Source organism: Dendrobates tinctorius, unplaced genomic scaffold, assembly GCF_039654945.1.
Source record: "Dendrobates tinctorius isolate UK_male_01 unplaced genomic scaffold, ASM3965494v1 ptg000222l, whole genome shotgun sequence".
In the NCBI taxonomy this organism is placed as follows: domain Eukaryota; kingdom Metazoa; phylum Chordata; class Amphibia; order Anura; family Dendrobatidae; genus Dendrobates; species Dendrobates tinctorius.
The window spans coordinates 1,377,754-1,404,073 of NW_027361889.1; the positions used below are offsets into that span (position 1 = coordinate 1,377,754).

The 26,320-nt window shown below is 47.7% G+C and overlaps 2 protein-coding genes across 3 annotated transcripts in view; both read left to right on the forward strand.

Moving 5' to 3' along the window:
- Positions 1–24,609, forward strand: part of INTS1 (integrator complex subunit 1) — a 102,986-nt gene extending 78,377 nt beyond the window's left edge. For both annotated transcript variants that reach the window (XM_073555173.1, XM_073555174.1), the window contains exons 32-48: positions 305–464; positions 1,836–1,976; positions 3,669–3,849; positions 5,077–5,200; positions 5,394–5,524; positions 5,781–5,868; positions 6,251–6,477; positions 6,706–6,829; positions 8,626–8,753; positions 10,072–10,264; positions 10,369–10,496; positions 17,403–17,515; positions 18,173–18,286; positions 19,354–19,424; positions 23,044–23,135; positions 24,038–24,147; positions 24,408–24,609. In XM_073555173.1, the coding sequence (XP_073411274.1) occupies positions 305–464; positions 1,836–1,976; positions 3,669–3,849; positions 5,077–5,200; positions 5,394–5,524; positions 5,781–5,868; positions 6,251–6,477; positions 6,706–6,829; positions 8,626–8,753; positions 10,072–10,264; positions 10,369–10,496; positions 17,403–17,515; positions 18,173–18,286; positions 19,354–19,424; positions 23,044–23,135; positions 24,038–24,147; positions 24,408–24,523 (2,241 nt within the window). In that variant the 3' untranslated portion in view covers positions 24,524–24,609. The remainder of the gene's footprint in view (positions 1–304; positions 465–1,835; positions 1,977–3,668; positions 3,850–5,076; positions 5,201–5,393; positions 5,525–5,780; positions 5,869–6,250; positions 6,478–6,705; positions 6,830–8,625; positions 8,754–10,071; positions 10,265–10,368; positions 10,497–17,402; positions 17,516–18,172; positions 18,287–19,353; positions 19,425–23,043; positions 23,136–24,037; positions 24,148–24,407) is intronic.
- Positions 24,443–26,320, forward strand: part of LOC141058961 (uncharacterized) — a 29,688-nt gene continuing 27,810 nt past the window's right edge. Inside the window, exon 1 of the mRNA XM_073555175.1 lies at positions 24,443–24,571. The gene's annotated coding sequence lies outside the window, so the exon portion shown is untranslated. The remainder of the gene's footprint in view (positions 24,572–26,320) is intronic.

A 26,320-nucleotide genomic window follows, 5' to 3' on the forward strand; every position in this document is an offset into this window, starting at 1 on the left:
TTTATTTTATCAGCACAGCTTATAACAGAAAGTTTTCTGAAATGGGAAGAGTGTATTGGGTAGATTGTAAATGAAGCTGACTGACGCAGCCAGGCTTTTCTTTGTGCTTTGTTAGTGTCGTACTTTATGGGTAAATTAGCTTGTACGGGGGTCTCTTGCGGTCACATCTTGCATGCTGTGACATATGTCCAGGAGATGGGACTGTCAGCGGTTATATTTTTTTTTCCTGATATAATCAAAGTTCTTCGGCCAAGTTACCCATCTGGCCGTGTCGCACTGTGAACTTGCACCGTTTTTCTTGCAGCGATGTGTACCCCAGGACACGGCCTACTCCTCGCTGTTCTTTAAAGTGCTCATGCAGCTTTTGCAATGGCTGGACAGTCCGGGCATGGAGGAAGGACCCCTAAAAGCTCAACTCAAGTCATTCGCTGCACAGTATTCATCCAAGCACCGGATCAGCGATGGTACATTCAGATTGCACTTATGCTACATGTCTGTTTTATTTCTTGCATTTCACACACATCAATTGTTTTGGTTTTTTTTTCTCCCCATAGTTTCCCTAGATGTGGGAATGACCAAATCCACATTCATAAAAATGCACATTATTAATTCTTTGCAACCAATTTATCACAGATTTGAAGTTGTTCATATAATGATTACATACCATCAGACTTACTAGGAAGCAGCTGATTATGTAATTACTTAAAGAGAGCCTGTCAGCAGGATTTTGCTAAGGAAAGTACACACAGCCATATTGGCGCTGCCATACTGATTAAAAACTGATTTTGTGTAATGGAGAATTGAATTTTTCTTATAATCATAGCTTCGTGCATCTGGGCAGGACTGTGGGTAGGGTGTTCTGCTCTGCCACGGCCCCTCCAATGCTCCTGTTGTCTTTATCATCCTCCTGGTTTAAACTTCATGCGCACATTGACCTCCTTGTAGTCTTCAATAAAAGGACACCGGTGGAGGCTCAGCTTGACCTTTCTGTGGTCTTTAGTAAAATGTCGCCGGTGGAGGCGCAGATTGACCTTCCGGTGGTCTTCAGTAAAATCGCGCCAGTGGTGGCACATGCGCAGATTTAGAACTCTGGTCAATGATGAGCCAAGATGTCAATCTGCGCCACCACCAGCGCCATTTTACTAAAGACCACCGGAAGGTCAGTCTGCGCCTCCACTGATGTCATTTTACTACAGACCACTGGAAGGTCAATCTGCGTCTATGCCTTCACTGGTGTCATTTTACTAAAGACCCCCGGAAAGTCAATCTGCGCCTCCACTGGTGTCATTTTACTAAAGACCGCCGGGAGGTCAATCTGCGCCTCCACCGGTGTCATTTTTCTGAAGATTGCCAGGATGTCAGTGTGCACAAGCGCATTATTTTTTTGCTTTTTACAGTGTTCAATTGTTGGTAAAAATAACCGAACAATATGTTTCTTTTATCCTACTATAGATCTTTAGTTTCACTAGGGTCCCAGGCAGCGATTCATAGGACCCTGATTATGGTGACTGGGATCTTCAGTAGGGCTCATCAGCACCCCACAGGGAGGTGAAGGTGGGCAATCTGCATCAGAAGTGCCCCCCTCCCTGAATGACAACACTTAGATGCCCCTGTAATAGACTGACAGTGGCGTTAAAGTGGTTAAAGAGCAGCAATCGGAGTGAGCTCTGATGGCTGCTGTAAGAGGCAGATGCCGGCTGTACAACACAGTCCACACCCGACATGTACGGAGGGTTAATGAAAGCTCAATATTCTCAGTCTGTCTCTCCCGATTGATATGAACTTTGCCAAACTATCCCTTTCCTTTACCAAGTCCTACGATCTTTACTCGGCAGTGCGGGGTGGATTTTTGCATTTGGCAGAAGCTTTGGCCTTTCGACGGGATCCAGATGTGATCAACTCCACGCTATGCGCCATTATTACCACTCTGAAATCGGGAGATAAGTGCAACGTGGAACCTGAACTGATCAGCAAAGGTGAGACTCGTCTCCGGAGCGCTGACCTATTTTTGATGCAGTGGGAGCTCCTTACATATCCACAGCAGCAGCCTGGAGAAGACCTGTATGTAACACTATATACCAAGATGTTGGTAGGACAAGATTAGTTTAACTCTTTGTTAGGCCATACCTGCATGTGTTGCGACTGTCGACATGCAGCCGCGGGGACTTGAACTTATTTTTTTGAGCACGCCAAAAGCACTCGGTTAGCACCTTAGCATGCTGAGATTACAACTTACCGTATATACTCGCGTATAAGCCGAAATTTTCTGCCCATTTTTTGGGGCTGAAAGTCCCCCTCTCGTTTTATACACGAGTCATATACCAGGGAGTCAGCGTGGGAAGGGGAGCGGCGGTGTCAGGTCATACTTTCCCCCCTGGCGCTGTCTCTGCAGCCCCCCTGCTTGTCCCACTGTCTCCCTTCCTTCAGCGGTCACGTGGTACCGCTCATTAAAGTCATGAATGTGCGCATATTCATGACTTTAATGAGCGGTACCACATGACCGCTGAAGGAAGAAGCCTGAGACGCAGGGGGGGGGCTGCAGAGACTACGCCAGGAGGGGGGTAAGTATAAGCTATATTCACCTGTCCCCCGCTCCATTGCTGCACGCTGCTCTGTCTTCTCGTCTGCGTCCCCTGTCTGTGATGTTCAGGTCAGAGGGTGCTGTGACGTAGTTAGTGCGCGCCGCACCCTCTGCTGACTGAACGTCACTGACAGAGGACCAGGAAGACAGCGACGCACAGCCATGGAGCTGGGATCGGTAAATATTGCCAGTGCTGGGGTCCTGAGCCAGCGGTGACACCAGCACCTGTCCCCGCCTGCTCAGGACACCGGCTCCAGGCCCCCAGCGATGAGAGGTGAGTTTGTCATTTTTATTTGCGGCAGCAGTATATGGGGGCATAAACTATGGATCATCTTATGGGGGCATAAACTATGGAGCATCTTATGGGGCGTAATCTATAGAGCAGCATATGTGGGCATAATCTATGGAGCAGCATTTGGGTGTATAATCTATGGAGCAGCATATGGGAGCATAATCTATGTAGCATTTTATGGGGGCATAATCTATGGAGCATTTTATTGGGCCACATATGGGGCATAATCTATGGAGCATTTTATGAGGCAGCATATGGGACATAATCTATGGAGCATTTTATGGGGAATAATCTATGGAGCATCATATGGGGCATAATCTATGGAGCATTTTATGGGGAATAATCTATGGAATATCTTATGGGGCCATAACCTTTATGGGGCATATTCTATGGAGCATCTTATGGGGCATTACTAACCTTTGTGCAGCATTATATGAGGTGTATTTTGTATGGAGCATATTATGGGGCCCATCATGAACTGTATGGAGCATTATATGGGGCTCCTGATTCAATATGGATATTCAAAAACATTTAACCTACTGATGTCTCAATTAATTTTACTTTTCCCGTTTTTTTTTGTGGCAAATTTAGGGGGGGTCGGGTTATACACGAGTATATACGGTATCCCATCACGTTCGCTCATCACTAGATATCTTGGTCCATCCTTTGCCAATCTATTAAAAATGTTGAGAAAGTGGCACAGAATGGATTCTGCACAATTGATGTTTGGAAACTTCTCCAGATATAATAGTAATTTTTCTGTTCCTTTCTTAAAATTTTGATCACAAATCTTAGTTCTCCAAGGACTGATCGAAGCAAAGTCTCCCTATTTGGAAGAATTTCTGACCGTCCTGCTGTCGGTGACTATCGAAACCACATCACGTTTTACGGCCACAGGCCCCGTTGCTGTGGTGAGCTCTCTACTACTGCAGGAGCAAGAAGAGACCCCGGGGAAGAAGGGAAGCGAGAACTGCAGGTAGGCGATTGTTTTTTTTTGTTTTTTTTTAGCTAATATATCAGCAACTTCTATCCTGCACTTATTTCCTTATGTGCTTTCCTTCTTTTCTACTGCCTCTTTTATCTGCCCTCCCTGAGACTGTACATGCCTTTTTTATTTTTTATTTTTTTTTTTTTTACCCATATTGTGAAAATTGGTGAGCAACCTTTCTTTCTTTCCCAGAAGGTGAGTGGGATTAGAGAGAGAGCAAAATCAAGAGCTCTGACTGATTTGCAAAAAGCATTCAGATAGATAAAGGACTTAAATACACGTTGCAGCAAGAGCTAGATTTTTTTTTTTTAGTTTTTCTATCAACACAACCATACGAGGGATTTTTATCTACCAGACAAATTGTAGCTTTTCTTAGACCCTGTAATTTTTTTTCTGTCTATTTAAGTGCGTGAGGTCTCGATTTTTGCTGTAGTTTTTATTGATACTGTTTTGGGGTACCTACAATGTTATGATCACTTTTTATCGATAAAATACTAACCTTCTTTTTCTTTTTTTTTTTTCTGTCACTTTAGCTGGGAAAAGTGCGTAATTTGTACTTTTTTTTTGTTTTTAACTTTTATATTTTCCTTTATTTTTATTCCATAGGAGTGGCCTGAACGTGTGATCAACTGATCTCTCATACTCCTATAGTGTAGTACTACAGCATTGCAGTATATAGTGTTACTGACGTCGTCCTATTAAACTGAGTCTGTGGTTGGGCTTTATAGGAGGACAAAGATGGCAGCCATGGGGGCCTTGTGCCCACCACCTGTGGACCTGGTATCCATTGTATTGGGGGGGGGGTAAAATCTGAGCAGTTGCACATGGGCACCAACATAGAAGCCTATTACAGGCAGATTTTAGTGACTTGACAGCAAATGGTTAAATGCAGCATTCAGAGCTACCCCCATTCGCTGCTGTGTAAGTCAAGGATTGTAAAAGGGGATAAGTGAATTCATGAAATCCCATTATTCTCTCATGAATATATGGTGTTTAATGGGATATTTCCATGTTTGCTAGGATATCTGTCCTCATTGCATGAACTATAGGGTGCCAACATGTGGGACCCCCACCAATTCTGAGACCGAAGGGGCTCAAAAGTCCACCCACCGGGCATGATGCTATCAGTTTTAATAAGAAATAGATGGACAGAGTTATGAGATCTGAAGCTTGTGGACACTTAATCACTTAATTTTTTTTTTTTTTTTTTTGCAGCCCTGAAGCATCCCGTGCCAAACCCTCCTCCGGTCTTCTCATCGACTGGCTGGACCTGCTGGATCCTGAAGTTATTAGCAGCTGCCCTGACCTGCAGCAGCGGCTGCTATTTTCATGGAACAAGGCAAGTAGAAATCAGCAGCTATCGGATCTAGCTGAGTTTGCTGCTGTTTAAACACCAGCACACAGTTTAATAAGTGACACATTGCTGGAATCAGAGTCTCTGCCCCTACACTATGCTGCACTCAGATTCCATAGCAAAAGCCTGCTGGCAGATTCCCTTTGTCTTCTGTCAGTTTCATCTTTGTATTCCACAGGTAAAATCTCCCTCGGGGCCACAGTCTCCTTCCTTCCGGCCTTACCTTCTGGCTCTTTTGACCCATCAGTCTAACTGGAGCACGTTACACCAGTGCATTAGCATCCTCCTGAGCAAACATCGAGAACAGAGGTGATTGCTGCTCTCCATATATACTCATGGGGCCTTGTGCCTGCGCAAGATAAGGACTCGCTGACAGTGTATTGTTGTGCCATGTAAATCCATGAGTGGTGAAGTTCTGCCGACTGTTAGGTAACGACAGCTCTCTGGTCACAGCGCACCCACATTCACTATCATTAGTTGCAATTCATTGGTATTGCTATCGTATGTCTTTGTGCAGTTCTAGCCTTGTATAACAAAAAAAAAAATGTTGATTCTTTATACCCAGGTTTGACCCATCGGCCTCTCTGGACTTTCTTTGGGCTTGTGTTCACATCCCACGTATATGGCAGGGAAGAGACCAGCGCACCCCACAGGTACCTCATTGGAGAATATTTTGCAAGCACCGCTTTTTAGGCCAAATTCTGGAGTCTGTGTGTCTCGGACCAAGTATGGACCACGATGCACAGGACTGGCTGCCGGTGTTTAGACCCGAACGCAGCAGCCTCATAGACATATATGAAGCTGTCACATAAAGGTCTGGAGACCCCCGACCAGTCCAACTGGAGCAAGTTACACCAACAAACATGGAGAACAGAGCTGATTGCTGCCTTGCATATTTACTCGTAGTGTCTCGTGCCGGCGCGGCGCAGTGTCTTGTGCCGGCGCATTGCAGCTCCAAACTCGGACTTTGGTCCATGCTTGTCTGAATTCTTCCTTATTGTTTTTTTTCCCTTACGTTTCGTTTCCCTCCTACAGAAGGGCCGCGAGGAGTTTGTGCTGCAGCTGAAAGCATCGGAGCTCATTTGTCTCGTGGATCTTATTATAATGGAGTCAGAAACCAGGAGCCAGGGGTCCGAGGAAACCTCCTGCCCCCTGATCCAGTCTCGCCTGCCCCTGCTCATTAACTGCTGCCATGGGAGCCAGGAAAGCATCAGAAAGGTTATGGAGCATTTAGCAAACTGCATAAAGCGGTGGGGAAACAGGTGAGCAGCCGCAGGGCGGACGTGGCGTGGCCCCCTGTAAGCCGGAGCATTATCCCTCTGCCAAGCCATTCTTCTCGGAGTGTTATCCGGCCGTCGTGCTAGATTTTCCTCGGATTGTAGCATTAAGCAAACACATTTGTTACCTGATCCTCTCAATAGATTCTCCGCTATTACAAGCCTGATCTCAAAGGTCAGCGCAAATCCTCTAATGCGGTGTTTATCTCGCAGCTCTTTAGGGAAGCATTGCCGGGACTTCCTCCTGCAGCTTTATCTGCAGCTGCCGGAGATGATAACTCCAGTGCCCGAAATCTTACTGACCAGCGAAGGCGCGGCTGACAGCAGCACCTGTAAGGTGAGGAACTGCTTACTCTATTACCCCAAATTCAGGTGTAGTTTTTTTTTTTTTGTAAAATACTCCCATCATCTAATGTTATGGCCTCAGGATATGGCACAACAATATCATCAGAGAAAGTCTGATCTGTGGGACCCCCCCCCCCCCCCCCGCAGATCCTCTAATGCTCCCTTTGCTGTCAGGCATCTTTACATCATGTGCTAGGCATTGTGGTAAAGTGATTTGTACGTTGTTTATTTACAAATGATATGGTCTCCGCTCTCGAAAAATGCCTTTCATAAGTGACAGTCACCCAGTGTTTCCCTAGCAGCAGAAATGCCAAGACTGATTACCAGAAGTGAGGGTGGTCTTTGTATGTCTACAGGGAGTGGGGTGCAGTTCTTGTTGCCCTAGATGAAGAGGAGGTGTCCTTGTTACTGTACAGGTAGTGGGGAGAAATCCTTGTCACGCTACTGGAAGTTGTGGGGGGCAGTCCTTGTCACTACAGGAAGTGGGGGTCGTCCTTGTCTCTCTACAGGAAGTGGGGGGCAGTCCTCGTCACTCTACAGGTAGTTGTGGGGGACGGTCCTTGTCACTCTACAGGTAGTTGTGGGGGACGGTCCTTGTCACTCTACAGGTAGTTGTGGGGGACGGTCCTTGTCACTCTACAGGTAGTTGTGGGGGACGGTCCTTGTCACTCTACAGGTAGTTGTGGGGGACGGTCCTTGTCACTCTACAGGTAGTTGTGGGGGACAGTCCTTGTCAATTTACAGGAAGTCGTGGGAGACAGTCCTTGTCCTTCTACAGGAAGACGTGGGGGATGGTCCTTGTCACTCTACAGGAAGACGTGGGGGATGGTCCTTGTCACTCTACGGGGAGTCGTGGGGGACTGTCCTGGTCACTCTACAGGGAGTTGTGGGGGACGGTCCTTGTCACTCTACAGGGAGTCGTGGAGGATGGACCTTGTCACTATACAGGGAGTCGTGGGGGACGGTCCTTGTCACTGTACAGGAAGTTGTGGTGGACGGTCCTTGTCACTTTACAGGAAGTCGTAGGGGATGGTCCTTGGCACTGTACAGGAAGTGGTGGGGGGCGGTCCTTGTCACTGTACATGAAGTCGAGGGGACGGTCCTTGTCACTGTACAGGAAGTTGTGGGGGACGGTCCTTGTCACTTTACAGGAAGTCGTAGGGGATGGTCCTTGGCACTGTACAGGAAGTGGTGGGGGGCGGTCCTTGTCACTACAGGAAGTGGTGGGGGGCGGTCCTTGTCGCTGTAGAGGAAGTGGTGGGGGGCGGTCCTTGTCACTGTACAGGAAGTGGTGGGGGGGCGGTCCTTGTCACTGTACAGGAAGTGGTGGGGAACGGTCCTTGTCACTGTACAAGAAGTCGTGGGGGACGGTCCTTGTCACTGTACAGGAAGTGGTGGGGGGCGGTCCTTGTCACTGTACATGAAGTGGTGGGGAACGGTCCTTGTCACTGTACAAGAAGTCGTGGGGGACGGTCCTTGTCACTGTACAGGAAGTGGTGGGGGAAGTTTTGACAGCTTAGTTACAAAGAGGCAAATACAAAACAAAAAAAATGTAACTGTTAATTAAGTGTTAATTCTGAATGTTGGCACCACGGCTGTGGTATCAGTCTGGAATATGGGGTGGACGGGTAATTCCTGAGCATACCGTGTATTCATTGCCCCCTCTAATACACAAGTTAGCAGACAGTCCTTTCGTATTCACTTTCGGCCACTATCGCGTGTTTCTCGGCTGCTGTGAGATGTTACAACTGATATAACGCTCTGCTTTCTCCACCCCGTTCCTGTCAGATGGATGGCCTTATACACCGCTTCATTACACTTCTAGCCGACACCAGTGACTGCAAGGAGAGCCGAATGTCAGACGCCAACATGGCTTGCCGTAAGCTCGCTGTGGCACATCCCATCCTGCTGCTGAGGTATGCAGTATAGTCAAGAGCATCCATTTCTTTTCCTCCATCACCGTGCTGGATAATTTTTAGACTTCACATTTGTGTGGTCTAAAAATTATCCAGCACAAAGATATGTGCCCAACACTTGTCATACTCACCGTGCATTACAACGGTTATGCTCTTAAAGGGAGGTCCGAGGCCACCTGTTCCTGCATTGGCAGGTGAGCGGTGCTGATGACTTTGCATGTGTACAGATCTGCTGGGAATAGCGTTTGTGTCCTTTTCTAATGAAACATGCAAAGGAAGAGGACTAGAACTATAGCGCCACCTATTGAACCTTTAACGAGCCTTGCCATATGACTTGCGATAAAAGCCAAGTTAGAATCTCAATTTGCAGACACATGTTGTCCCTCTTTGGGGTATGAAAAGCCTCTGACTGAGCTGTAAGGGATTATGTTTCTCCTTGTGGAGCGTGACAGGCTTGACATGACAGTGTAAGGAGACTCTTAGGGTGTGCGATGCTTTTGTATACTTAATTTCCCCAAGGAGGATTGCATGGCATATAAGTCTCCCTACACTGGAATGTCACTCTCCACAAAGAGAAACATTACCCCTTAAATCCCAGTCATAGGCCTCTCATAAAGCCAAATCAGATCTTCTGCTTTGCACTGAAGAGGAACAAACGCCCGGAAACACGTGTCTGCAAATTGAGATTTTGGTTTGGCTTTTATCCTAAGTCATATGGCAAGGGTCGATATTGACACTTAGGATCGCTACTTCCAATAGGTTACACTAAAGTTCAAGTTCCTGTCCTCTCTGAACAGGCAAATTCCATATTGAATTTCTCAGAGGATCATTACATGGCCTATAAGTCTCCTTACCCCGGCATGCCAGACATGTCACACTCCACAAGGAGAAGCATTACCCCTTGAATCCCAATGGACAGAACGGGTACGTGATACTTATGGATTGTCAGATAAGTGCAAACATGACACTATCAGTATTGCTCGCCTGTGGAGGTTGGCAGTGCTTTTTACATCCCCACTTTAGGGTTGCTGTAGGTCTGATCTCGGGGACTCCCCCTTACGCTAAAAATGATGGCGATGCAACATTAGTGCAATCTTTTTTTGCTGCACGGTGTTGCATCTCGCCATCGTGTAGAGAACACTTAGGAGATGGCGCACAACATCAGTGCTGTGTACCCATCATCCCCAGAGGTTGGACCTCCCTGTTTATAAAGTAACAGCGTGGCAAATCAAAGGATTGAATTACCCTTTTTAATTTCTGTGGTACGGGAGTAAAACTATCCCGATATGTCTGAATCCTGTAATCCTTGCCCTTCCAGACATTTGCCCATGATCGCAGTTCTGCTTCACGGCCGCGTGCACTTCAACTTTCACGAGTTTCGGCAGCAAAACCATCTCACCTTTTTCACTCACATCTTGGGCATCATGGAGCTTCTTCAACCTCAAGTTTTCCACAGTGAATATCAAGAAGCCTTGTGGGACTGTCTCATCTCCTTCATCAAACTATTACAGGTAGGCCACGCTGCTCCAGATGCCTGCGCCATAGCTCGTCCTGCCGATCTGTATGGTGAGGATGAGCCGACAGCTTATGACGTGATCTTCCATCTTCTGTGCAGAATTACAGAAAATACTCGCGGCAGCTCGGCGGCTTCATCAGCAAGTTTGTACAGTTCATACACAAGTACATCACGTGTGACGCTCAGGCTGCTGTGTCCTTCCTGCAGAAACACTCGGATCCCCTCCAGTAAGTCTTGCTGTATTACATGCCCTTGGTGTCATCCGTGCTTATCTGGTGTTGCTTCCGCATTGACTGTGCACTGTTTTTTAGGCAATCCCTGTATGTGTTGTGGCTGTCGAACAGCCGTGAGACATGCACCAGTGGGAACTCAAACGCATTATTCGAGCACCCCAAAGTCACTCAGTTAGCACCTGAGCATGCTCAGATAACACCTTATCCCAGCACGTTGGCTCATGACTAGTGATAACCAGTGCCAAATGGCTTGTTCGACTGATGATCTTTTTAACATTTTTTTTTTCTCAACCCTCCCCAAAAAAAACATGTACATTCACCTTGACTGAATAACTATGTGTTATTCATGGGAGGGGGTAATCTGCACCTCTGACAGTGGGTTATAACTTGAGACAAATGAGTGGGCATCTTAACAGCCAAGTCTTCCTTTCACTCAACACCCACGGTCTGAGGAGGATGCGCTACATGGTCTGATCCAACTTGTGTGGATATTTCTAGTGACTTGGTCCTCCAGCTGTCAGGACATACTTGGAGTAGTAGTATATGAGCTGTAGAACCAGAGGTTACAGCTCCACTACCTTGGTATACCTTTACTCTGTCGCCTTATTGGGGGACACAGAACCGTGGGTGTTATGCTGTTGTCCACTAGGAGGCGACACTATGCATAATCTGAAAAAGATTAACTTTGGCTCCTCCTCTGCAGTATACACCCCTGGACGGCGTCAGCCTTCTCCAGTTTTTGTTTAGTGTCGCAAGGAGGCACACCTAAGAGTTTTTACTCCGTTTTTTTCCTTGATTTTTTTTTTTTCAACGGATTACAGATGAAGAAAAGCGGGTCCCCAGCGAGACTCCCGGCATGGCTCCCTCCTCAGTCCCCTATTAAGGGGTACCCGGTTGAGGTCGAGACTGCTATTCCCTATGTCGCTCCTTCCCCAGTCCCTCGGGTACTGGCTCGAAGTCGAGACCCCCCCCTCCTTCCCCAGTTCCCTTGGGCTCTGGGTTGAGGTCGAGGATAGGATGAAGCCCCCCTGACGGTGACAGCAGCACCCTCCCTAATCCCCCTCTGGGGGCATTAGGTTGAGACACCGCAGGTAGGGCCTGTATCAGGCACCATTCGGCCACTTACAAGTCCAGGGACCCCAGCCCAGCTGCGGGCTCCTGTTGGGACCGGGGGAGGTGCAGGCAGGCATGGCACTTGTCAGAGACAGGGCTCCCTGCGCCCCTATCTCTGGCAGCACCAGCTGCATAGCGCCTCAAAGGGACCCCCCACAGGGCCCAGGTGGTGCTCATGTCCCTACCGCTAGCCTGCCGTTCAATCCGGGGCGGGTCTGGTTTGAATCCAACCCCCCCCGGACAACCGCGCCGTCCTGGAGCCCTTCTGGACATGAGGTATCAAATTTAGGCCGCGGCTTCGGCCTAGCCGAAGTCGCCGCCCTATTCCCGCCCCCTGGCCCGCCCCCCGGATGACGAAAATGACACTCTGCAGTGTCATAGAAGGGGCGGATCGAGGCAGGAAGGGGGCGCGCTTTTACATAGCTCAGCGCGCCCTTTTCAGCTCTCCGCCCCCTTCCCCCTCCACCATCCCGGTGGCCATCTTGCTGCAGCAGGAAACATAGCTGACAGTCATACAACAGTCTCCGGGGGGCACAGGACTGTGATTTGTCGGCGCTGGACTTAAGGGCCCACTGGTGGGGTAAGATCACAGCTGGGTTCTCTTTACTCAGCTGTGCATTCATATTACCTATAAGTTCTCCCCTTTGCATAGCCCCTGTAGGACCCCTGCTAGCCAGCCTCTGTGCATGATGCCGGGCTCAAGGAAGAAAACCAGGCAAGAGCATTCTGCACAGCCTGCAAGACCACTCCCCAGGGGCAGCACGGACCCACACTGCCGGGACTGTGTCCAAAACACTGGGTCAGAACCAACGCTTCTGCGTCTTCTTCCATACCGGAATGGGCTACTCAGATGTTGCAGTCTATAACACAGTCCATACATAGCCTGACCTCTACACTACTGCAGGCTTTGCAGGGTCATGTCTCGGCTATGAACGTTACCCAGGCCACCGGCCGTTCTAGGCCGAGCGTGACTGCATTCATCAGGTGGCGGCCGCTAAGCAGCTTGAGCCTTGGCCGGAACCCAAATGGGAGAGCAGCCCGCGCTAGCAGGTCCGGGGTCATGCATTTAAATCTCGGGGACATGCCACTTCCGACAGTCTCAGACGTAAGCGGACCCACAGGTCCCATTCATCTGCGTCCTCTCATAGCACTCGGTCGTCCCCCTCCAGGAAGAGACACAGTGGCTCCAGGTCACCTAGTCCGTCCCCTGACAGAGACAGACAATGCGGATCTCCGCAACGATTTCCGACCACAGACTCGGAAGGCATATGTGACTCTAACCCAGACAACGAAACAGAGAATTATCTCGTCTCTTGTCCCCCTAGCAATACTGCAATAGTTGAGGATATCGTCTCTTCCATCCTTCGGGTGCTGGACATTTCAGATCCAACCCCGGAAGCACCAAAACACAAGATTTCCTTTGAAAGTGTTCAGAAACCATCGAAGGTCTTCCCTAATCACCCTGAATTTCAAAAAATCCTTTCTAAGCATTTTTTGCAGCCTGAGAAAAAATTCGCCAATCGCAAGTATTTGGAAGCAAATTACCCCTTTCCACAGAAAGACACCAAGGATTGGACAGATTCGCCTGAAGTGGACCCTCCAGTCTCTAGGCTGGCAGCACAAACGCTTCTCTCGCTGCCGGACAGTTCAACCCTCAAGGACACAGCAGACAGACAAGTCGAACGCATGGCTCGTTCAATCTTTGAAGCGGCAGGTGCCTCTTTGGCTCCCGCATTTGCTTCAGTTTGGGCAGCCAAGGCCATCATGGCTTGGGCTGATCTATATTGCAAAAGGGCCTTCAACCGTCAAATCCTCAGCTGGCGGACCAGGCGGTGCAAATTGCAGTGGTGGCAGATTACATGGTCCATGCAGCGTTGGACTCTGCTAGAGGAATAGCGGGAATAGCATCAAACGCCATCACAATCCGGCGTATTCTCTGGCTAAGAGAATGGAAAGCGGACGCGGCCTCAAAAAAGTCCTTAACAAATCTCCCGTATTTCAGTGGCCGTCTTTTCGGTGGAAAGCTGGATACAATGATATCCAATGCTACGGGGGCAAAAGTACTTCCCCAACTAAGACCAAAACGCACGTTTAAAAGGCGTAATCAATCTCGTTTCCGATCCTTTCGGAATTCTTCAGGCTGGTCCGTCTCACGCCCAGCACAAAACCGTAATCGTTCCCCCCGCAGGGACAACACACGTGCGGCACAGAGGCCGGACAGGAACTGGCAATCAAAGACAAGCCAGGCAAAACCTAAAGGAGGAAAACCTCAGACTTTTCCCTCATCCTGACTCATGCCCTCTGGAAGACACCCCACTTGTAGGTGGACGACTGCTACTCTTTCAGCAGGTCTGGCTGCCTATTACAGAAGACAAGTGGGTCAAGGAAATAGTGTCTTCAGGATACAAAATCGAGTTTACTACCAGCCCACCGCACAGGTTTTTTCCCTCTGTCCCTCCAAAATCCCCGCTCAAAGCTCAGGCCTTCCGTCAAGCGGTTTCTTTCCTCCTGCGAGCAGGAGTCATAGTGCCAGTCCCAGCAGAAGAGCGCTTCCGAGGGTTCTACTCCAACCTGTTCGTGGTGCCCAAGAAGGGAGGCAGCGTCCGACCCATACTAGACCTCAAGCAACTCAACAAGTATGTTCGAGTTCGTCAGTTCCGTATGGAATCCCTCCGGTCAATCGTTGCGTCAATGGAAAAAGGAGAATATCTTGCCTCCATAGACATACAGGACGCATACTTGCATATACCGATTGCTCCCGCCCATCAGAGGTTTCTCAGATTCACAATCAACCAAGACCATTACCAGTTTGTGGCCCTCCCGTTCAGTCTCGCCACGGCTCCCAGAACATTTACAAAGGTCATGGCAGCTACCATGGACGTTCTGCACTCCAGAGGCATAGTAGTCGTTCCATACCTGGACGACCTTCTCATCAAGGCCCCCACCCTCAAGGACTGCGAGGTCAATGTCTCGATCACGATCGACACTCTGACGTGCCTGAGATGGTTAGTCAATTTACAGAAGTCCTCGACTACCCCGAGTCAGTCTCTGACCTTCCTGGGGATGCTATTCGACACCTCCAAGGGTCTGGTGATCCTCCCCAGGGACAAGGCACTGGCTGTCTGTCTGGGAGTTCACACACTCCTCCGCAAGTCCCCCAGATCTCTCCGGTATGCCATGAGAGTACTTGGCAGCATGGCAGCAGCAATGGAGGCGGTACCATTTGCCCAGTTTCACCTCAGACCCCTTCAACTGGCCATCCTCAAGTCCTGGGACAGGAATCCGTTCTCCCTCGACAGGGAGTTCCGGTTATCAGCAAACACCAGGAGGTCCCTGCACTGGTGGCTCAAGCCAACCTCGCTTGCAAGGGGAAAATCCTTTCTCTCCGGTCAATGGAAGGTTTTGACCACCTACGCAAGCCTTATGGGTTGGGGCGCGGTGCACCTACATCAGAGCGCAAGGCAGGTGGTCACCAAGGGAATCGACCATGCCCATCAACATCCTGGAAATTCGGGCCATCTTCCTGGCGTTGAAAGCCTTCCATCACTTGCTGGCAGACTCTCATATCAGAGTACAGTCGGACAATGCCACGGCAGTGGCATACGTGAACCATCAAGGCGGCACCCGCAGCATCCAGGCGATGACCGAAGTAAAGCGTATCCTACAATGGGCGGAGGCTGCAAGGTCGGTACTCTCCGCGGTCCACATTCCGGGTGTGGACAACTGGGAAGCCGACTATCTCAGCCGACAAGGAATGGACTCGGGGGAATGGTCTCTCCATCCCGAAGTCTTCTGTCAGATCTGTCATCGTTGGGGGACCCCGGACATGGATCTGATGGCATCCCATCTCAAGGCCAAGGTTCCCAATTTCATGGCCAGGATGCGCGATCCGCGGTCGCTCGGAGCAGATGTCCTGGTTCAGGACTGGACCCAGTTCCAGCTTCTGTACATTTTTCCACCCCTCCCCCTGATCTCCAGAGTCCTGAGGAAGATCAAACAAGAGGGTGTTCCCACCATTCTGATCGCTCCAGACTGGCCCAGGCGTACATGGTACGCCGACGTCGTGCAACTCACGGCAGACGCCCCCTGGCGTCTCCCCACACGTCCCGACCTCCTGTCACAAGGCCCGTTCTTCCACCAGAACTCAGGGGCTCTCAATTTGACGGCGTGGCCATTGAGACCTGGGTTTTGACCCAAGCAGGTTTTTCACCGGACGTTGTTAAAACCATGATCAAGGCTCGAAAGCCAACTCCAGCCAGGATTTACTATCGTACCTGGAAGATTTTCTTCACATGGTGCGACTCTCGTGGGCAGATTCCACTTCCCTATTCTCTTCCAAAGGTCCTCGGTTTCCTTCAGTCAGGCCTGGACGCCGGGCTATCCCTGGGCTCGCTGAAGAGCCAGGTGTCAGCGCTCTCAGTGCTCTTTCAGAGGCGTATTGCTAACAAGCCGCAAGTGAAGACTTTTCTCCAAGGGGTTTCCCGATTGGTTCCCTCCTACAAACGTCCGTTGGAGACGTGGGATCTCAACCTGGTCTTGACAGCACTACAGTCACCTCCTTTTGAACCCCTTAGGGTGGTCTCACTCCGCTTTCTATCACAGAAAGTGGTTTTTCCTGGTGGCAATCACCTCGCTACGCAGGGCGTCTGAACTTTCAGCTCTTTTCCTGCAGACAACCCTTCCTGGTTTTTCACCAGGACAAGGTGGTTCTCCGTACAGTACCATCCTTCCGAAGGTCGTGTCCAGCTTCCACCTCAGTGAGGAAATATCACTACTGTCTCTTTGCCCGGCTCCCGTTCATAGGGTAGAGAAGGCTCTGCATACGCTTGACCTTGTCAGGGCATTGCGTATTTACGTGTCTAGGACTGCTCCCTTCTGGAAGTCTGATTCACTTTTCCTTCCAGAAGGCGTTCGCAAGGGCCTACCGGCTTCCAAAGCCACCCTTGCTAAGAGGATCAAGTCCACCATTCAAGAGGCTTACCGCCTCAACAATTCTCCCCTTCCGGCCGGTATCACGGCACACTCTACGCGGGCGGTAGGGGCCTCTTGGGCCATTCGGCATCAAGCCTCAGCACATCAAGTGTGTAAGGCAGCCACTTGGACTAGCCTGCACACATTTACAAAACACTACAGAGTGCATACCCAGTCCTCAGCGGATGCGAGCCTGGGTAGACGGGTCCTGCAGGCGGCAGTACCCCAAGTCTAGAGGACTGTCAGCACAATATTCGTCCACTGCTTCCCACCCAGGGACTGCTTTGGGACGTCCCACGGTTCTGTGTCCCCCAATAAGGCGACAGAGTAAAGGAGATTTTTGTGTACTCACCGTAAAATCTCTTTCTCTTAGCCTTTAATTGGGGGACACAGCTCCCACCCTGTTGCCCTTGCGGGCCGTTGTTACGGTTGGGTTCTCATATTGTTGTTTGAGCCTGTTTATAGTAGCCTTTTTTTACAGGCATGGTTATGTTTCTGGTACATTCCTCCTAATGCTTTTGCACAAAACTGGAGAAGGCTGACGCCGTCCAGGGGTGTATACTGCAGAGGAGGAGCCAAAGTTAATCTTTTTCAGATTATGCATAGTGTCGCCTCCTAGTGGACAGCAGCATAACACCCACGGTTCTGTGTCCCCCACTTAAAGGCTAAGAGAAAGAGATTTTACGGTGAGTACACAAAAATCTCCTTTTTGCAGGGCAAAAAAAAGTCAGCCATGCTGTATGTGAAGCAATTTCTATTGACCTCTGTCCACAAAATTATTGATAAGTGATCACTTGGTTATATATTTTCTTCCAGCGGTCTGTCATCTGAGAATAGTGACCTGACGGCCCTTAAGTCTCTCCTGGCGGGACTGAGCTTGCCCAGCAGAGGTGGGACTCTGGAGAAGAGCGCAGATGAAGAGAAAGAAGGTATGTAACGTACACGCCGCACAATTAGTTTCCAACATTCACTTTCATAGTGAGATGCCGCAAAAAAGCAAGAAATTCATAAGTTTTAGTTGTCCTCTGCCAAATAAGCCTGAGGGTGAAACAAATTAAAAGCAAAACTAAAAACCTTCCTGACTACTGTTACTGTGCCAAACAACTATCCACATATATTTTGTATTTTCCCCAATCGTAGTTATAGTAATCAATACGAGCTGACTGTGTGTGAAAAGTGGGTATTTGTAATAAAGGAACCTGTCTCTGATTTATGCTGCATGAATCACATGCCATGTCCCACTTAATAATAGCCATGACCTCTGGATATCCACGGGGGTCCACCCTAATACCCAGGAATGTGCAACAGCTAAAGAAACCGGCAGTTGATAACATTACAAGACTTTCTTACATGATGTGGTTTTTTCCTTACTAAATGCAGGGATGATTTGTGAGTAAGGCTCTATAACTCTTGGCTCCTCGGGGGCGGGCCCATACAGTAAAAGGAATTAACGCAGAAATGATGACCATAAAATATATTGCAGCCCTACAGGTTCCATTATTTTGACCTGATGCCACGATGTATATATGCCAATTCTCATTATTTCTGTATATTTCGTATTTGTTTTGCTCTTTACTTTGGTACAGATGAACCGGCCGCAGGTTCGCTTCCCTTGGTCAGCGTATCCATGTTCACACCTTTAACTGCCGCAGAGATGGCTCCTTACCTGAAGAGGATCTCGCGCAGCCACACCGTAGAGGGTAAGCATCGCACGAAGAGCGCCATGATGAAAATGTAGTGTATGATCTCTGTCCAATGCACGAGTGACTCCTCCAAAGCTGCGACCTGTGACTTTTTAGCTCTTGGAAGCTACATCACAGCTGTCAGGGCAACCTGGGAGTCATCATTTTACAAGAGCCAGAAGGCCACTGATTTGTCTGCGGTCCCAATGCTAATTAGCTCATTGGGTAACTCCAGAGATGGGGATTCAGCTCCGATGTGACGCCGTGTCCCCTTCAGGATCAGTAGAGTGGAGTGATGACGTTCTCTTGCGAAATACCCTGATTTGCATTCTCCACGTCTTTTTTTTTTTTTTTTTTTTTTTTTTTGTTCTTCTTAACGGGGACATGATAAGCAACAATGGTAAGTAAAGAGTGTGACTGAAGTCTTTCTTTTTACACCTCCATGTATGTATATAATTATTCACTGTGGTGTTAAAGGTGACTCAAAGTCTTTAATATTTAGCGGTCCCGAGACGTTGGTCTCGTTCTTTTATGGCCGTGGATTGGCTTGAAGATGTATTCGGTAATATGTTTCTGCGTCCCTTCAGCCACAGGCAAGGAAAGCTTCAGATGTTTCCGAACCTTTGGAAGAACGCAGCAGTCAATATTTATTAGAGAGAAGTTTAGAAAGCTCCAAATATAATTAAAGAAATCCCACGAGCGATCCAGATCTGTAGAGTTTTGATTTTCTTTTTTTTTATTATTCTTATTTAATGCACCTCGGTTACACTGCTGGTAATTCTGTATCCACGGCTGGGTCCACTTGCAATCTGATCAGTTCTTGAAAGCCAAAGCATTGCCCGAGGCGATGTGAGCCGTGCGGAGCTGGCAGCTGGGCCCCTTCTCCCATGATCCATGCCGATCTGTCATCGCACTTCATTCTCTCTGCAAAATGAATTGCTTGATTGAAAGACTGCGTTTCTATCCCAGCCGCTGATTGTGTCACGCTGACCCGGCTTCTCTCCGGCGTCGGCTTGTGATAGATTTAAGTCGATGTCTCTTGGACTCATTTCCTTTATTTCCTTTTTTTTTTTTCTTTCTTCCAGACATCCTGCAGGTCCTGAGCGACGTAGATGAAATGTCCATGCGTAGGCCTGAAATCCTGTCCTTCTTCGCTGTGAGTATGACCGACACTCACCATCGTTGTTTGATTCGGCCCTTTCCCCTTATTTATCCTACAAGTCTCATCCTTTTGTTATTAAAACCAAATCTGAAGGATTGCACCGGTGTCCTAAAAATCAATCCAGATTACATTGCATGTGATGTGACCAATCCGCTCTGAAAGCCGCAGCAAAGCCATCTCTACTAATGTCCACCACCATAATATGGCCATCCTTATGTCAGAACGGGTAAGTGGTCGCACTTCTAATGCCTCTATACACATATGAGAGTCAGCCGAACCCAGCTAACCCTCTGATGTGTATACGGGCCTATATAGTGCCTGACCCTTTTGTTTGCAAGGCAGATAAATCACCGCCAGAAGGGTCTGGCAGTGGCTTTTTCCTCTCCCCATTAAAAACACATGAATGCTCAGCCGAAAAAAAATTGTTTTGTGTGTGGGGGAGAGAGATGTCTGCCTAACGCATTTTCAGCCAGCAACTACAGTTGTGGCCAAAATTATTGACACCCCTGCAATTTTGTCAGATAATACTAAGTTTCTTCCTGAAAATGATTGCAAACACAAATTCTTTGTTATTATTATCTTCATTTAATTTGTCTTAAATGAAAAACACAAAAAGAATTGTCCTAAAGCCAAATTGGATATAATTCCACACCAAACATAAAAAAGAGGGTGGACAAAAGTATTGGCAATGTTCGAAAAATCATGTGATGCTTCTCTAATTTGTGTTATTAACAGCACCTGTAACTTACTTGTGGGATCTAACAGGTGTTGGCAATACCTAAATCACACTTGCAGCCAGTTGACATGGATTAAAGTTGACTCAACCTCTGTCTTGTGTCCTTGTGTGTACCACATTGATCATGGAGAAAAGAAAGAAGACCAAAGAACTGTCTGAGGACTTGAGAAACCAAATTGTGAGGAAGCATGAGCAATCTCAAGGCTACAAGTCCATCTCCAAAGACCAGAATGTTCCTGTGTCTACCGTGCGCAGTGTAATCAAGACGTTTAAAGCCCATGCCACTGTGGCTAACCTCCCTAGATGTGGACGGAAAAGAAAAATTGACAAGACATTTCAACGCAAGATTGTGCGGATGTTGGATAAAGAACCTCGACTAACATCCAAACAAGTTTAAGCTGCCCTGCAGTCCGAGGGTACAACAGTGTCAACCCGTACTATCCGTCGGCGTCTGAATGAAAAGGGACTGTATGGTAGGAGACCCAGGAAGACCCCACTTCTTACCCTGAGACATAAAAAAGCCAGGCTGGAGTTTGCCAAAACTTACATGAAAAAGCCTAAAACGTTTTGGAAGAATGTTCTCCGGTCAGATGAGACAAAAGGAGAGCTTTTTGGGCAAAGGCATTAACATAGAGTTTACAAGAGAAAAAAAGAGGCATTCAAAGAAAAAAACACGGTCCCTACAGTCAAACATGGCGGAGGTTCCCTGATGTTTTGGGGTTGCTTTGCTGCCTCTGGCACTGGACTGCTTGACCGTGTGCATGGCATTATGAAGTCTGAAGACTACCAACAAATTTTGCAGCATAATGTAGGGCCCAGTGTGAGAAAGCTGGGTCTCCCTCAGAGGTCATGGGTCTTCCAGCAGGACAATGACCCAAAACACACTTCAAAAATCACTAGAAAATGGTTTGAGAGAAAGCACTGGAGACTTCTAAGGTGGCCAGCAATGAGTCCAGACCTGAATCCCATAGAACACCTGTGGAGAGATCTAAGAATGGCAGTTTGGAGAAGGCACCCTTCAAATATCATGGACCTGGAGCAGTTTGCCAAAGAAGAATGGTCTAAAATTCCAGCAGAGCATTGTAAGAAACTCATTGATGGTTACCGGAAGCGGTTGGTCGCAGTTATTTTGGCTAAAGGTTGTGCAACCAAGTATTAGACTGCGGGTGCCAATACTTTTGTCTGGCCCATTTTTGGAGTTTTGTGTGAAATGATCAATGTTTTGCTTTTTGCTTCATTCTCTTTTGTGTTTTTTCATTTAAGACAAATTAAATGAAGATAATAATGCCAAAGAATTTGTGATTGCAATCATTTTCAGGAAGAAACTGAGTATTATCTGACAACATTGCAGGGGTGTCAATACTTTTGGCCACAACTGTATCTTCAGCATTGTTAGAACCTGGCACAACCTTCTGGTCCTGAATGCCGCTCTGGGCAACAGGAGACACTTGTAATGGGGAAACCTTTTTATTAGTTACTAAAAATGCATTAAATGGGTTGTCGTGTGTTAACCTCCCCTTCCAATGGTCCCTATTTGAGTATATGGACATTAAAATAGCACGCCCTCCCCCCCATGAGCCAGTATAAGCGCTCATAAGTAACAGTGACTTCTCTAACGAGTTATCTAGCGTGGCTTATGACGTTGAAGGGAATCTGTCAGCAGGTTTTGTTATGTAATCTGAGAGCAGCTTGGTGTAGGGGCGGATATCAGCGATGTATCACTATTGTGTGTTTTTCTGTTTAAACAAAATTGGTTTTATCAGCAGTAGATTATCACTAGATGACTAGGTGCCTCTTGGTCCACCTGCACCACCACCTTTGATTGGCACACTGTTCAGTGTATACAGAAATCATCCAGTCAGTGATGTGGGTGGGGAGCTACACAGCTCAGTATTCTGAGCTCTGCTAGATCTGCAGCAGAGAAAACTGTGATTGTATCACAACTGCTGCACTCAGGAAACGAAGTGACACATTGCTGGAATCAAGGTCTCTATCCCTACATTACGCTGCAGTCAGATTACATAGTAAAAACCTGCTGACAGATTCCCTCTAAGACAAACCTGCCGAGTCATGGGCACAACCTGCAGGTATCGTACACACGTCACAGCAAATGTGTAGTGTCATTACATAATTGGCACCACTTCCCTTTCGATGCAGAAGAGCGCGGCACCGGATAACCCCTTGTAAGTGTTCTGCTGTTCTTTGAAATGAAAGCCATGTAATTCTACACTCCTGCAATGTCCGCTGGCACACTTTGGGTTAAAGAAACCTGGCCTGTGGTGATCGGTGGGTTCATTCTTCAACTTAAGGGGTTGTCGGCACTAGGCAGCTTCTTTTTTTTTTTTTTTGAGTTAAGGGTGTCTTCCAGGTTTAGAAACAAAATATGGCTGCTTTCTTCCAGACTCAGCCCCACACTTGTGTATGGGAGGTAGCTCAAATGGAGCTCAGCTCCAGCGCCAGACACAACCTCTGGACATGAGTGGCGCTGTTTTTGCAGAAAAACAGACACATTTTTCTAATCCTGGACGACCCCTTTAAAGCAGTCAGACGCAATACAGACCGGGTGTATTCAATTGACTTACTATCCAAACCCAAGGATTGCAGTCGTTTTATGGAATACCGTCGTCCTCGCCTGTGAAGTGATCAGTGACTTGCTACACTCGCGGTATTCCTGGAGGGCTCGGTTCCTCTTATTTCTACTGCAGGGGGTGCTGCCATCTTGTTCCATACCAATAGGATATAACGAGGGAGCAGGACGCGCGTCGGCTCGTCTGTGATCTTGTGAACTCTGTAGGGGGGGAGAATCAATGTTGTACACTGCGCTTTCATTATTGAAGATCTACTGAGTGTCGCACGCCTCTTTCTTTTCTTTCGCAGAGTGATTTTCAGAGACTTATGAGCTCCGCCGAGGAATCGTGCCGCAATCAGGCCTTCACCCTGGCCTTACGCGCCATTCAGTGCAATCCCAGGTGAGAGCCGCAGCTTTATTTTCGGAGCTTTTGCCTTTACGTTTCTTCTTTCCCTTTTAGCTCTGATGTGTAGCGCGCAGTCCTCAGCTGCAATCACACACGTGGTTGGCATATTAATAATGGGAATTACACTGATAGAAAAGACGCAATTTCCACTCCATCCTCAAAAATGGCGCTCGCACAAATCTGCTACAAGTGCTGCCCTTTAGAAAACCTGTCTGGACTGACCGGTTACCAGCTGGGCAACATTTTTTATTTCACTCATTCACTTTATGAATCGGGCACATGTGTGAGAAATTAGGGAAATGATGCAGTCATTGGCGCATACATGCACGCTTCTTCATACTCTTTCAATGCTTGGTCAGGCTCAAAAGGTTAAAGGGGTTGATAAGTGTTTGCACCAGCGCCTTCTAGGACACAGATGGAGAACGGCAGGTTCTGGGTGTCTGCTCCCCCCCCCTTTGTCTGCTTTGTCCTAGGTATTTGGTCTTAAATGGCGGTGCTGATTATATATGTGTTCTGACTGGTGTCAGTACTGATTTTCTCCAATGTGCAGCCACTTAAAGAGCATGTACCAAAGTCAATATGATACCAATCGCAGGAGGTTTGACCACTTGGACCCCCACTGATCAAGGCTCCGCAGCAGGTCGGCTGAACATATGCCATCATCTCTCTATTCATTCTCCGAGTTCTGCTTTCAGGAGACCTGCGACGACCCCATATAGAAGTTGCCCGTGCTCGACCTCTGTAGAGCCACATTTTCAGGATCGGTGGGGAGTCCTAGTGGTAGGACTCACTCCCAAGCGATCAATCATTTATCCCCTACATTTGATCGCAGATAGCTTATTAACTTAATATAAACCCTTTTTAATTTTAATGACTCCCCTCTTTTCTGCACCCAGCATTGCAGCAGACTTCCTTCCTACCTTCATGTATTGTTTGGGCAGCAGGGACTTTGAAGTAGTCCAGACGGCACTGCGGAATCTTCCCGAGTACACACTTCTTTGCCAGGGTGAGTTTACCCTTTTTTTTGTGATTTTGTACCAGTAATGTAATCACAGGGCTTGAGTTGATGTGGTACTGGCACAGCGCTGTGTCCCCTCCTTGAATATTCCCTGCGCAGTGGCATACCCCCCCAGCCAATCCCATGCTGAATGTTGAATATAGCTATGTTAGCACCCACGTTCATGGGCAGATTTGTTACCTACGTTCATGGGTGGATTTTACCCATATTATATAGTACTTGGCTATCAGTCCTCTCTGTCTCTGCAGAACACGCAGCCATACTCCTGCACAGAGCCTTCCTGGTGGGCATGTACGGACAGATGGACACCAGCCCTCAGATCTCTGAAGCGTTGAAGCTCCTCCATATGGAGGCCATGGTGTAAGAACACGACGAGGACAACAATGTGTTTGAGAAATTTGCTTATTGTCATGTAATTACTTTTTTTTATTAAAATAGTTTCTGACTCCACCATAACGATTTATTAATTGTTCTCTATATCACTTTGTCCTGGGATTACAATATAATGGTCCTATAGTGTCAGTGTGAAAACGGGGGCCTTCAGACCTTGCGCTTGTTGGTTTTCACCTATGTTCCACTCAAGTGTTTAATGTTGTGGCCTTATAAGATGGAGCCACATGACGCCCGACTTATTTCCAGCATTCATGAGACGGTGAGTGCCGATGATCAGACGACATCCCTGGCAAGACCAGTGACCAGGACAATTCACCAAAACGTATTGTGTTGTGATGGGCCTTAATATTAGTAAGACTGCTTAAGAAAGCCCTCCGCAAGAGAGATGAAATGTAGCTGGTGGTGGCGATTGCAGGATCCTTACTAGTAATGTGATAAGGTGTTTTCTGAGCATGCTCAGGTGCTAATCCAGTGACTACGGCATGCTCGAAAAATATGTTCGAGTCCCAAGGTTGCATTTCTTGCAGCTGTTAGACCGCATCAATACATGCAGGGATTGTCTAACAAACAGATAATCCCTGCATGCATTGCGGCTGTGGAACAGCTACGAGACATGCAGCGGCGGGGACTCGAACATATTTTTCGATTACGCCGAATACACTCGGTTAGCACCCGAGCTTGTCGGTCTCTCGACTGTTCATTTGGACGCTTGTGGTCTTATCTCATGTGACGGGTTTGCCATAGCAGTCGGGGGGTGTCCTTAAGGTCCTCTGTGCCACTATTTTGGTGCTTCATAGGAGACCGTGATTTTTACCTTCCAGAAATAGAGATTAAAAATAAATATCATAAAAGCCTGATCTAGCCAAATGTTAAATTATAACCCTTATTGTAGACACTGAAAAGAAAACAAATCTCAGGAAATTGCAGCACAGACTTTTTATTTTTTCTCCTTTTCTGTAATTTTTTGAACCACTTAAATAATAGTAATAATAAAAATATGCACAAGTATAATATCTCCCACTGACCTGGAGAATTGTGGTGCCATCTGTAGAGATGGGCAGATCCCTTAATTGTTCGGGTCTGGCAGGTTTGGCCAAATGGTTAAAAAAAATAAGTTTGGGTACCAGTCCAATACCCGAACCTGAACGCAGACCCCATTGACTTGAATGGGGATCTGAACATCCAGTGTTTGCTATGCCGTCAAGTGCATCACAGTGCAGCAAGCACTGCCTCTGATCGGCGATAAAATCATTACCACCGGTCAGACAGCCGCAGTTCCCACTCTGTAAAATGACATTGTGAGCCCGTAGCTGTTATCGTACGTAAAATGTTTACCTCCTGTCACTGGTGTCGGCTGATGAGACTCCTCCCATTAGGCTACGCTTGCTGCTGATGCTAATAACAAGAGCAGGCAGTGGTTGATAGGAGCATACATAATCCAGTGCCGGCGCTTTAAATGGATAAAAAAAACGGCATGGGTTCCCCTGTATGTTTGATAACCAGCCAGGTAAAATTGACAGCTGCAGACTGCAACCCTGAGCTGTCAGCTTTAGCAAGGTTGGTTATCAAGAATAGAGGGATCTCCACGGTGTTATTTTTATTTATTTATTTAAATTATTATTTAAATGAATAATTTTAAAAAATGGTGTGCGGTCTCCCCCATTTTTGACAGCCAGCCAAGCAAAAGCAGACAACTGGGGGGGCTGGTATAAGGGGCCATGTATATTGGTTCGCACAGTTCAGGGGCCCAGCTTGGAACACAGCCTCA